The sequence below is a fragment of the Bipolaris victoriae genome (assembly GCF_000527765.1).
Source record: "Bipolaris victoriae FI3 unplaced genomic scaffold scaffold_69, whole genome shotgun sequence".
Lineage (NCBI taxonomy): Eukaryota > Fungi > Ascomycota > Dothideomycetes > Pleosporales > Pleosporaceae > Bipolaris > Bipolaris victoriae.
In genome coordinates this window covers 42014-54263 of record NW_014575323.1, presented here as the reverse complement: position 1 = coordinate 54263, position 12250 = coordinate 42014, and the positions used below count along the sequence as shown (strand labels likewise).

The following is a 12250-nucleotide window of genomic DNA, read 5'->3' as shown; positions in this document are numbered from 1 at the left end:
GTCGCTCGGCTAAGCTGGTTTGAGAAGTATGAGGACCAATGCAGACATGCTTCAGGAAAGATCCATGGCGCATCATCTCCCGGAGCACAAACCCTCAATTTACCATTCTGCGTCTTCACCGTCGCTCGCGAACAGCTTTCGCTCCCTTCGCGACGACTCGACGCCCTCCCACAACGTGCCCGCTGCGGCCACCCACCAACTCCACAACCCCCGTCGCAAGCCAGTCCCGAGCCCTCTGTCGCCCACGTCAACCAGCTCCACTACTACCCCAATTCCCTCGAGAGCACCCTACCAAAACTCGCCCTATTACGACTCTCTACGCTTCGACGAGCCGCGCAGCCCCCGCGAGAAGCTTGACGCTTTGTTGGCTGAGGAGGAGCAGCACCATTCCTCGCCCATTCGCCCAACCAAGCCAGCGCATCCGCCTACACCACCCAACGTCCCCACTACCCACATCACCCAGCCCACGAGGCCCTCTGCGTATGCAAAGCTACGGCAAGTCTCGTCTCCCACGCTGTCATCGGCTGGTATCTCCCCGCCAGCATCTCCCGTCATCATGTCTCCACAATCGCGGACAAATCGACCAGACACGGCAACGCCAACGGTACCTATCCGCAACCCCTCCATAGACTCGGCTGCATCTTCGCTTTCGTCGAGTGCTTCCCAGAACCGCCTTCCTGGCAACCATGCTCCCCGACCATCCCAAGACACAAGCACAGCCAATCCGCCAGACATGGCTGCCCTCATAGCGAGTGCAGGTTCGCCCGAGGCTGCCATGATGGCTTTGTGGAAGGAGAAGCAAAACACGTCCAATCACAATGCACAGCTCTGGCGTTTGGTTGAGAAGCAGCGTGCCATGATCATTGGGTTGCAGAAGGATTTGGAGCGAGCATTGAAGGACAAGGACCGCTACCGCCGAAAGTTCAAGGAGTACGTCGAGCAGGTGCCACCAGGCCCTGGTTCACTGCAAAAGTCAGATACCTTCAACTCTGTTGTAGACCGTGACCCCAGCGAGTCGCCCGTCACCAGTGAGCGACCCGACGAGTCTGCTAAATCTGGTGATGCCAAAACAGGAGAGTACAAGACCTCGCCATTGACACAAGAGCACCCAGCACCACACCTTATACCAGACTCACAACTGGCAACATCGCCTTCCCACTCTACCGCGTCGAATGCAACGTCGAGCGTGAACTCACCCACAGACTACTCGGTGCAGCCCCTCAACCTCGCCGCTAGAGGTCTTGGTCTTGACAGCGCCGTGCTCCAGCCTGTTGAAGTCACTCAACCGTCAGTACAGGTTCCGAACCCAACGACACCCCCACAAATCGCCTCAGATGCAACGCTTGCTCCAGGCGCCTCGAATCTACAACCTCCCGAGATATCCCTCATTCAAGCTACCCCCGTCGTTGGCGGTGACGGATTCGAGGCATCTCCACGAAAGCCTTCACAGCCTCTGCGCAAAGCACCCCCGGCTCCTCTCAATCTCTCCAAACCCGTAACAACCAGCGCGCATCTTCACCAGGCCGTGCATGGTGATGACGTCGATTCCGACTATGACGATACGTTGGAGGTGGATGAGATACCCGTGGTGGAACGGGGAAGGAGAAAGACTCGCGAGGAAGATGACAGGGTACGAGAAGCCATGTACCTCAAGGACGAAGAGGCTCGAAGCAAGTCGAAAAAGCAGAGCAGTGAGAGCAACAGCACACAGGTGACACCATCTGAAACGGCGGAGAACAATCAGCCTCAGACATTCCCTGTGCCTCTGTCTCCGCGTCAGATCAATGCTCTACAATCGGGCCTTCCGATCTCTCCCCGACACCCACCCGCGAATTCGCTGAATGCTCTGCTTAGCCCTACAAACTCTGACAGTTCTATGATGGCCAATCGAAGCGTTGCGTCGCCCCTCCTCAGCCCCGGCCTCCCGTCCAGCCCTCGCCCTACCGACCGACCTCTAGGATCACCGTTGCCGAGGAATCCCAAGTCGTCACTAGCATCGCCGCCAATGTCACCAAGCCTCCTGAACCATTCAGGATCGCGAACTGGCCAGCAACAAGTTCCCTTTCCACCAAACACGCCTCAGTCATACCAATCACCTCCAGTGAACCAGAACCAAAAGAATACGCAGTCAAGCAAAGAATCGCCAGGGGGACTCTTGGCCGTGCCAGGGGCACAGACTAGTTCAGACTCAGGTTCAGGCAGTCCTACTTTGAACGACATTCCCGATGCAGAGCATGTCTACCGTGGCCTTGTTTCGGACCAGTACCCAGGGCTTTTGCTCCCTCCTAACGCTCTCCCGTCTATCCAGGTCAAGGTGTTTTCATCTAGGCTCCGGCCATCGCGCTTGAGTTTCTTGGCCCCAAAACCTCAGGAGGAGGACCCAGTCTTTATTCTTGCAATCTACGCCCGCTCCGACAACAAACAATTATGGCGCGTAGAGAAGACTATTGCGACACTTCCCGCCCTGGACTCTCACCTAAGATCGCTATGTGACTTCCAAGGGAAACTCCCAGATCGTGCTCTTTTCGGAGGTCACGCCCCTGCGAAGATCGATGCTCGAAGAGTTGCTCTTAACCAGTACTTTGATTGTGTCCTGGAGGCACCCACAGACGAGAGGACAGCACGTGTTGTTTGCGAATACCTGTCTGCCGATGTAATTGGCGCACAAGCAGGTGACAGATTAGCCCCGGAGCCCACTCCTGGACCGGCTGTATCGGCTGTCAAGAACCAGCGCAAGGAAGGCTATCTTACGAAACGCGGCAAGAACTTTGGAGGCTGGAAGGCACGTTTCTTCGTGCTGGATGGTTCCGAATTCAGATACTTTGAGAGTGAAGGTGGCGCCCACCTAGGTACCATCAAGTTGCAAAACGCGCAGATTGGGAAACAATCACAACAACAATCCACACAGTCACCACAGCGAAAGGACGATTCCGAGGATAATCAGTATCGACATGCCTTCCTAATTTTGGAGCCAAAGCGGAAAGACTCTTCGAGCCTTGTTCGTCATGTACTGTGTGCCGAAAACGACGAGGAACGAGATGCTTGGGTTGAAGCACTTTTGCAACATGTTGAGATCCAAGAGGAAACCTCGCCAACTGAGGCTCGCCCTCCTCCCGCCTCGCGTTCTCAGAAGCAGCAAGCTAGCCAGGATTCGACACGCTCACAACGGAGAGAGAGCCCTGATGTAACGGAACAGGATCGTGTACAAGGTCTCAGCTATGAAGATACAGTGGCAGCACAAGCCCCAATCCGCGGGCCCAACCATCGAGAGGCACTGGGAGAGAGACCTTCGCGAGGGTCGCCCAAGGACACGAGCTTTCTACAAGATAGTTCCGGCCACTATCACTCCATTTCCGGCCCGAGCAATGGAACTCCCATTAAGGACGCTGAGAACTGGGGCGCTAGATTGACTCCAGCACCCACAGCCGCAAAGGATAAGAAACGCAGCATATTTGGGTTTAGAGGTCGTGGCGGCTCTTCGGATTTGGCACCTGTCCAGGTCAACGCCCCGCTCCTCCAGGCAGCTGTTGAGCATCGGGTACCTCAAAACCGCAGCATTTTTGGTGTCCCCCTCATGGAAGCAGTAGACTACACCCAACCCGAAGGTGTCAATGTTCCGTTACCAGCAGTTGTCTATCGATGCTTGGAATACCTCCGAGCCAAGAGGGCAATAAGTGAAGAAGGCATATTTAGGCTGAGCGGGTCGAACATTGTTATCAAAGGACTACGCGATCGTTTCAACACTGAAGGTGATATTAAGTTGCTGGATGGGCAATACTACGACGTCCATGCCGTAGCTTCGTTGCTGAAGTTGTACTTGCGAGAATTACCATCGTCCATCCTCACTCGGGAACTGCACTTGGACTTTCTCAAAGTTCTCGGTAAGTCGCTGATGGGTTTTTGTGAAGCATAAGACATACTAACGCGGACTAGATATGGATGAACGAAGCAAAAAGATTCAAAGCTTCAATGTACTCGTACACAAACTCCCCAGGCCTAATTTTGAGCTGCTAAGGCACTTGTCATCGTTCCTCATTGAGATCATCGACAATTCGGCAGTGAACAAGATGACGGTGCGCAACGTTGGCATTGTATTTGCGCCCACGCTCAACATCCCGGCACCGTTGATCTCGTTCTTCTTGACTGATTTCCCCGACATCTTCGGCACGGCTCTCGACGAAGCTAGTTCCCCGATCCATGAGATCCGAAACGACACGTCGCACTTGGGTGATGATGCGATTCGGTCTCCACGGCGGCAGATGTTTTCAGAGCTCCCAACGCCTAGCTACAATGACACGAGCTTTCAGCAGCGAATGGACCGGCCAGGTCAACACTACCAAGGCAACAGTGCTCCAAACTATCCACCTCCACAGCCCCCTCAACAAAATCAACAACAACAGCAAGTGCAACAGCAGATGCAACAGCAACTGCAGCAGCAACTGCAACACCAGCAGGGACAGGGACAAGGACAGTACAACGGATACGACTCTGGCTTTATTCCAATGAGGCCTACCTACGAAGTGCCAGCGTACGAGCAAGCATATCGATCTGGGGAGGGATACGGTAGCCTGAATGGAGCAGTGCAGTCTGGCAGTGCTCGGGAGCAACGACAGCGGAAGCGAGAAAGCGGGATGCTGCTCATGAACATGAACATGGGTATGGGCGCACCTCGCAAAGGTTCAACTGGGTCCAATCCACCTAATCGCGGAAACTACCAATACAACCCTCTAATGGTTCAAGAAGAGACGGCGTTTGACTGAGCAAGACTCCGGTCAAGTAGCGGGACGATGATAGATGATGATGAACTTAGGTTTTTGTCTAATATTCTACCTTCTGATTTGGTTTCTAATGCCGAAGAACGGGTTGGATTCTTTTGTGGTTTATTGCATAGGGTCAGAGGACCAGGGGGTACTAGTCCTCTGACCTGATGATTTATTGGCGTTTTCTTTTCTTCCACAGCGGTTAGACACATACCACTAGTCAGGAGGTGGAGGGTTTTGTGTCTTTATGTTTCTTTTTCTCAAGTTTCCTTGCTCTCGGCAGATGGAGCTGTCTTGTTGTGCAACAAGATGACTCGAGCTTGGGCGTTGGAGCCGGGCACATTGTTTTGGTTGGCTTTGGTTGAGATATCCTGGTTATTTTTGTTCTCTGCTCGGTCTTGTAGCGCGTGTAAATGGATTCAAGTTGATGGTTTTGGGTATGATAGCGTTTCCTATAGCGAACACATGGCAAAGGCTGTGTATATAACCGTATGACATTGTCTATTCTGGAATCGATGATTTCGATTGCCATTATTGTTCTTGTTGTCGTAACGTGATTAACGCCGAAAGGGTGTTCGTGATGCGATGGCGTACCATGGACGGAGCTGTGGGCCTTAGCGTCAGAGCTCGGGCTCACGATGCGACTGCCTCGTCGCCGCCATGGCTCTCCGTCTTCGCGATTGACATGCTGCTGTCGCTACTGAACCTCCGATATTTCCACATTTTTCTGCCTTACTTAGATATACCGACGGCGGCCATCTGAGGAGACGCAGCACGACTTCAGCGCGTCCCAGGGTCGACTCCATCCCCGTCCATCGCATCCCGCCGCGCATCCAACATAGGCTTGAGACAAGCAGACAGAGAGCGTCTTCCCTTGGTTCACGCTGTCGCGCCTTCGCCATGGCTGACACGCCTGCTACTCCTGCGCCGTCCGGGGCTGCTGCTTCTGCTACAGCCTCGACCCCAGTGACTGCACTACAGCCCCCTCGCATTGAAGAACCCGACTCTCGCAACAGCTTACGGCACATTTTGGCTGCCGATCCGCAAATGGACGATGCGAAGCCTTCACCCTCGCAGGGGAACACGCCTGCCCCGGAAGGGAGCGAGGCTGGTGGGGATGCGCCCGAAGCATCCAAGCCAGCTACCGACAACGATCCAGCGCGCCCCTACTATACGGCCACAACGACCACTACTCGTCGCAATGCAAACGGGAGTGTGTCGTCCGTCTACAGTGGCAACAAGATCAAGCATCTCAAGAAGGACGATGGGATACCGTTGTGGCGCAAAGACATTCAGTATGACTTCCTCAAGCTCGTCTTCGAGGACGACAAGCGCGTCTTCACCAAACAGTCAGACTCGACTAGCGGACATACCTTTGCCGACATCTATCTCGACGCCATGGCCAAGAGCAGCAAATGTAGCAAGATTCTGAAAGATAAGCTGCTGACAGAGCGCCCGGCTGCAATCAACATGGCCATGGTCTGTCTGTTGGTCAATGTCGGGCGCATGAACACAACGCTGAACTGTAGGAAACCAGAATACCCTCAATTCGCTCTTGTCTAACCTGCAACAGTCTTCCCCGAAATGCGCGCCCAGCTACGAACTTACCACTCCATCCCCTCACTTCAAGCCCACCAAGACCCCAACGCCTACAAGCAGCTGCAAGATGCGCCACGTCTAAAGTCTATCCTTAAGGGTGCTACCGAAGACCAAGAACAACCCAGCACCATTGAGGAAATTATGGCCGCTACCGTTCCACGTACAAATCCTGTAAATCTTATCTTCGTCCTCTCCCAGTATGCGCCGAAGATCTCAGAGCTACACTTTTTCCCGCCGCGCGACTTTTTTGACTTGGTCATGCGTTCAAACTTGAGCAGCAGGAGCAGGGCCACGGCCTTTTTGTGGCTCATGTGGTGGTACTTGGAAAGCGACTTCACCAAGGAGGCCGCCGAGGGCAATCCTTTTGGGCCTGGACAACCGGGACCGGCAGATGACCCAACTACGGCCGAATTTCCTATCAAATGCCCACCGTTCGAGATTTTGACCCCAGACCAAGAGGCTTTGGAGAATGTCGACACGCCTGACGAGCAGGCGTTTGGTGAGGTCAAGCGAAAGGAGAGAACGGCGATCCTAGCAAGTGACATGGCGCCTGTCGTGACGGGCCCCAAGCGCACTAACAAGAAAGGTGAGTGTCCATGATTCGCCTTGTTCAAGTTCGACAAGGTCTGACTTTTCTGTAGGATTCAACCAGAACCCAGTTTTCTCAATCGCTGCCGACGATGGGACTTCAACCCCTGGGAGAGACCGACAGTCACCGTCACATGGTAAGTTTTACAGCATATCAGGTAGGGGAGACCTCAATCTAACAACGATAGGCTCGGCACGAGGGCGTGGCAAGCTTGCGAAATCGCTCATCGAACGAGACTACCCCTCGGATACCGACCGTACTCGCTCGGCGTCTCCTCCGAACAGCGTCTACAACACGGCCAAGAAAATGGCAACACCAAATATGCGGATAAACACACTCCTCAACGAAGATGGGCCTGCGTCAGCCTCGCCTGCACCCAAGGGCCCTGGTCGGGGTAACTGGTCTCGCAACAGACAATCCGGTATAGGAGCCAGCGGCGGCCCAGCAGCCCGCAGCTTCAAAGCTAAACTCGACGCAAATAACTCGCAAGATGGCCAGTCGCCTTCAACTTCCGCCCCAACTTTCAACGGCCCTCACGGATTCTACCTCCCCCTGAACGGCTCCGACCCCTCGCACAAGCGCACAAGGCCACTAACCCAACACCAGCTCGCAGTGGAACAATATCGCCGCCGCCGCGTCGACGTCATCCTCGACCGCGGCATCCGTATCGAGTACAAAGCAGCCGCCAAACGGCGCCGCAAAGCCAACTCCTTCATCCGCAGCTGGATCCGCTGCAAAGGCATGGCAGACGGCTACGACACGGACGAAGAAACCTACGCCCAATACGGCTCCTCAACCGGCCTCCTGGACCCCGACTACCCTTCTTCCACCGCAGCCACGACCACCGGCGCAGGCGGCGGCACCAAAACCCCACCCCCCATGCCCTCGGGCCTCGTACCCCTCGACTTTGGCGGCGAAACAAACGACTTTGGCGAAGAATCTTATTTCCGTGCTAAAATGCTGAGTCGCGCTCTGCGTCGTCTGGAGCGCTGGGAAGAAGGCAAGACTGCGCCCCGCGCGCGTAAACCAAAGGGTGAGCTGGGGAATGGCGTGTCGACTGCGAGTGCGACTGGGAGGTTGGAGAGTGGGGATGAGGAAGATGAAGATGAGGCCGAAGCGGAGGATCTGATGGATGTGGATGAGGGCGAGGAGGCGAGCGAGGACGAGAGCGAGGATGAGACTATGATTGATGCTACTGTTGTGTCGAGGGTGGGCCGGGTTGCCTAAGGATGGGATAGGATGGATTGCTTGATTGATTCATTGTTATTTTCCTTGGCTTTCTTTTCTCTCTCTCTCTCTCTCTCTCTTTTCTTATTGTCTCTCATCTTTTTCGGAGAGGGGAAGGTGTTCTCAAGGTATGTGTATTATATAGGATTTCTTTTTTTTTCTCGTCCTCCTTATTCCTCTTTGTTTGAGACAGAGAGCATGGCGCTTGGGTTTATGGTAACAAAGTAGCTGGTGCTTAGTAACATCAGTTAACAGGGATTTATTTGGGGACAGATACAACTCTGTCGGGCTGTCGTAAGCACAAATAGTTTTTTTTTTGTAATACATGATATCATAAAGTTAAGGGTCGATAAAATTGAATTTTGCAAATATATGGGGGGGTTTTTTTTTTAAATTAACACATCTAGTAATGTAGAACTGAAATTTTATAGCTTTTTTTTATATTCTCATAGTTCTAAGGACTCGTTTTCTATTTATTTTTTTAAGAATACAATGTATTGTCGTTGGAGTCATAATCATTATCATCATAAAAACTCGCTAGTTACCCCCCCCTTTTTTTTTACAATCCAGTCAGTCCATCCAGCAGTGCTGTCAACCCACCAACTCCCAACAGCGCCCCCGCCGCTGCCTTCCTCCCAGTGTGACTCTTCTTTCCACCACTACCATACTTGGCACCGTCGCCATATCGATCCGTGTACCTGGACCGACTCCTCTCGCGCTCTCTCCTGCTGCGTCGTGGCCGGTCGAGTTCAGATTCCGACGTCGTCACGTCGTCGTCGTAGCGTCTATTTGATGCGGAAGATGGTGGGCCTGTTGGATATCCCGGGGTGAAGTTGTTCATGTAAGATGAGCGGAGAGGGGAGGCTTGCATCGGGAGGTTGTTATTGTAGGACGCATTTGAGGGGTGGAGGTGCGGCGGGTGTGGGGTGGTATTGTTGGGGTAAGGTAGTGGTATATTCTGTGCTGGCGATTGCGGATAATAAGGTGGAGCACTATTGTTTGTCGGCTGAGATGGGTAGCTGCTAGGTTGGGTTGGGTAATAAGGGTGTCGAGGGGACTGAGATGGTGGCGGGTGATGTTGGCCATAATGCTGGCTTGGAGGTATCGGGATTTGTAGATTTGGTGTGCGTGCGTTTACATGCGTTTGTGGTAGTGGAGGGACAAGACCTGGACCTGGCGTGGACATTGAGCGATCCAGAGGCGGCGGTCCTGCAGGTGGAGGTGGAAGTGTAGAGTTCAGGGAGCTGGTCGCACGATGAAAAGGCGGATGCGTGTTGCGAGCTACTGGTGTACGGTCTCGGTCAATCGGATTGCTCTTCTGTGCTATGGGTGATGGTGGTGCCTGCCGGTGAAAGGATGAAGTCCTTGCCTTGGGTTCGGCCGGTGGAGTTGGCGGTGCATTCTTTCGATATATCTCAACTGTCCGTTCTACGAGACGCTTGACTTGGTCAAACTGCAACGGCCGCTCGATGCAGAAACAAGTCTCAAACCTTGTTCTCCTGCTATTCCTTCTCTCTTTCTGTACTTGAGTGTATGGTAGCCGTGCTTCTTGAATAGCTTCTTTGCACACCCAGCTCGCCATTATTTCAGTCCAGCTATTCCGCTCCGAAAATGCAATAGACGGTGCTTGGTCAGTATTTGAACCGACTTGCCTAGCGTCAATGTATCTCCAATAGTACTTTCGGGTGCATAGCCTCCACGGTATCTCAAGATCCACATCGTCTTCTTCCTTGGCTTCCATAGCGGCGGCAGCGTCAACCGGGAGACTTGCTACACTAGCCCTTGATGACTCAGACGAGAGATTCGTATTGGAAGTTTGGGGTGTGTCAGCAGGAGTCGGCGGTACTTGAGAGTTAAAGTTTTTCTCAGACTCTGGACTGGGTATATTGTTTTCCATGAATAACGGCTGTGTATCTTTCGGTCCGTCTGATCGTCGTTTGCTATCACCCGAGGCCCTAGATCTTCGAACCCGCTCTTCTTCGCTATCTGATTCAACTGTAGCTTGTTGAGTCTGCTGTCTCTGCTTCCGTTGTTCAAGCTCCTCATCTTGAAGACGTCTCTCAAACTGAGGCAAACTGGTCCATCGTCCGAGCAGGTGTTCGCCATGTGATGCGGATGTGCTGCACACGAAAAGGAGTCTCTTAGATTCTGTATGTGCTGACGTCGCGAGGCCATGTAACCCCTGATTCTGGTATGAATAGAGGCGAGACGGCGTAGGTGGTTCATCCCGCTCGGCTTTGACCAAACTCTGTGAGCTGTCGTCTTCCATCAATAAGCGCGCATCTGGCTGTGACGCATTTTCGAAAATTTTATAGGCGGCAATAATTGACCATTGTTGTTGGATAATCAAGGTCTCGAGTTGCGTCTTTTCGTTGTCAACAACTTTAGCTGCTTGCTGTGGCGATACTGTAGGACGGAGTCTATTTCATTGTTAGCCAGTACCGCTCAAAAAATTCTGGAGTGTTCATCGCTGTTGTAGCAAGGAAGTAGCGTGTGGTGTTCGATTAAAGAGGTGATCAAGGTAATAAAATCGTCATGCGAGAAGAAACCGAATGACTTACTTTGACCACATAACACTCTGCGCAGTGTACAATGTCTGAAGTAATACTGACAAAGTAGTACTCAAAGCCTCGAGATGAGCCACCAGATAGGCCAGCGTTGTTGTCATAGACGTTTCTGGTAGCAGCCGACCATTTCCTGCATAACGAGCACTATCCCTTCGATTATGGTGCCGAAAGTCCTCTGTTGATATAGCCGATTCGAGGCTACCCATAACATTCTGTGACTGTTCTATTGTATCGTCCAATACATCAAATGCCTATATAAGGTTAGTTTAGAGAATAAAAACCATTTTTCTTGCCATGAAATCTGACTCCTAGAGGGTTGTCTCTGCCCCGTAGTATGATGGTGGATATCTATAGGACGAAGTTCTATCGACGACAGCTTTGTATGACGTTCGGACACCACATGGCCAGCTCCTCGGAACACATTAAACAGGGCTTAGACATACCTCTGGCGATGGTAGCCGATCATCCTCCTTAATGATTGTGCCGACTTGCTTGAGAATACTGGCGAATCCATTGATTCTGTTCGCAATCTCCACCAGCTCTTTTGCCGCGTCAGGTGATGCAGCAGCTGTCTTGAACAGGTCCAACGCAAGTGCCGAACTCCTCGAAACCACCGGTAAAATAGCTGCGAGTACTGCCATGTTCGCCAGAATGTCGAAGTGCAGTGTGTGTCGAGAAGTCAAAGGGAAAAAAGCGTGGCAATCGAGTGTTGAAGTGGAGCCATCGGCGGCGGGAGTAGCAGGCAAAGTGGTTTGACATGTATCAATGTGTCCCTAGCTAACCACTATTACTAGCTTGTGTGAGGTCATAGTGTAGGTTCAATGCAGGGCTCAACTGACCGACGACCAAATCCGGCGAAGATCATGGCCTGCTGATTGGTTGAAACCCCCTGGTGGAAGTATGCATATACGCGAACCGCTGAATTCACGCATCCATTTCCATAAGGCTCGGCAAAAAATCAGCAGGCGGAACATGCATGTCATGGATACGCAGAGGCTGTGCACTCTCGTCATGGTTTGCGACGAGTACCTTTCAGGTGTTGCTTTGGCCCGCTTCTGGAACCGTGGCACTCGACGAAGCCGGTGAAGCCGACAAAGTCAACTCCTGCAGTATGCATACATAGCTATGCATCCAAAATTAGGAGCACAGAATATTCGCGCACTGTGTCCTGAAGCATTACTGCGTGTCCTCATCAGAGGTCCCCAAGAGCGGCGCCAACAGTGTGGCGCAGGACGCCGGGTATGCGGACGAAAATTGGCCACATGATGACTATTTGAACCTCGAACTAAGGGCAAGTGTGCACACCAACACAGGGTGACAATGAGACTGTTGAATCTGCCTCGCGCTCCCTACATGTTGCATTCGTAAGGGTTGTGTTCCCGTAGGACCGGTCAAGGCCGCAGTCGTGGCTGTTGATAAGCTATAAGGCGGGTGTCTGCAGTCTTTTTACGCAGAAGGTCCGAACATGTGTGCGTCCCGTATTTCGTATCATGCGCCTTGTGTAGGAT

At 52.7% G+C, this 12250-nt stretch overlaps 3 protein-coding genes across 3 annotated transcripts; 2 read left to right on the top strand and 1 right to left on the bottom strand.

Annotated features, from left to right (window-relative positions):
• Positions 1 to 28: 28 nt before the first annotated feature.
• Positions 29 to 4760, top strand: COCVIDRAFT_104968 (hypothetical protein; the record flags this gene model as incomplete). Its single annotated transcript, XM_014698955.1, has 2 exons — positions 29 to 3881; positions 3934 to 4760. The coding sequence occupies 2 exons, from the start codon at positions 29 to 31 to the stop codon at positions 4758 to 4760; spliced, it is 4680 nt and encodes a 1559-aa protein (XP_014554441.1).
• A 900-nt stretch (positions 4761 to 5660) lies between these two features.
• Positions 5661 to 8175, top strand: COCVIDRAFT_39644 (hypothetical protein; the record flags this gene model as incomplete). The annotated part of the gene is made up of 4 exons (XM_014698954.1): positions 5661 to 6285; positions 6334 to 6945; positions 7001 to 7084; positions 7136 to 8175. 4 exons carry the CDS (start codon positions 5661 to 5663, stop codon positions 8173 to 8175), a joined length of 2361 nt encoding a protein of 786 aa, XP_014554440.1.
• A 559-nt stretch (positions 8176 to 8734) lies between these two features.
• Positions 8735 to 11383, bottom strand: COCVIDRAFT_104941 (hypothetical protein; the record flags this gene model as incomplete). Its single annotated transcript, XM_014698953.1, has 3 exons — positions 8735 to 10595; positions 10737 to 10993; positions 11186 to 11383. The coding sequence occupies 3 exons, from the start codon at positions 11381 to 11383 to the stop codon at positions 8735 to 8737; spliced, it is 2316 nt and encodes a 771-aa protein (XP_014554439.1).
• Between the last annotated feature and the right edge of the window lie 867 nt (positions 11384 to 12250).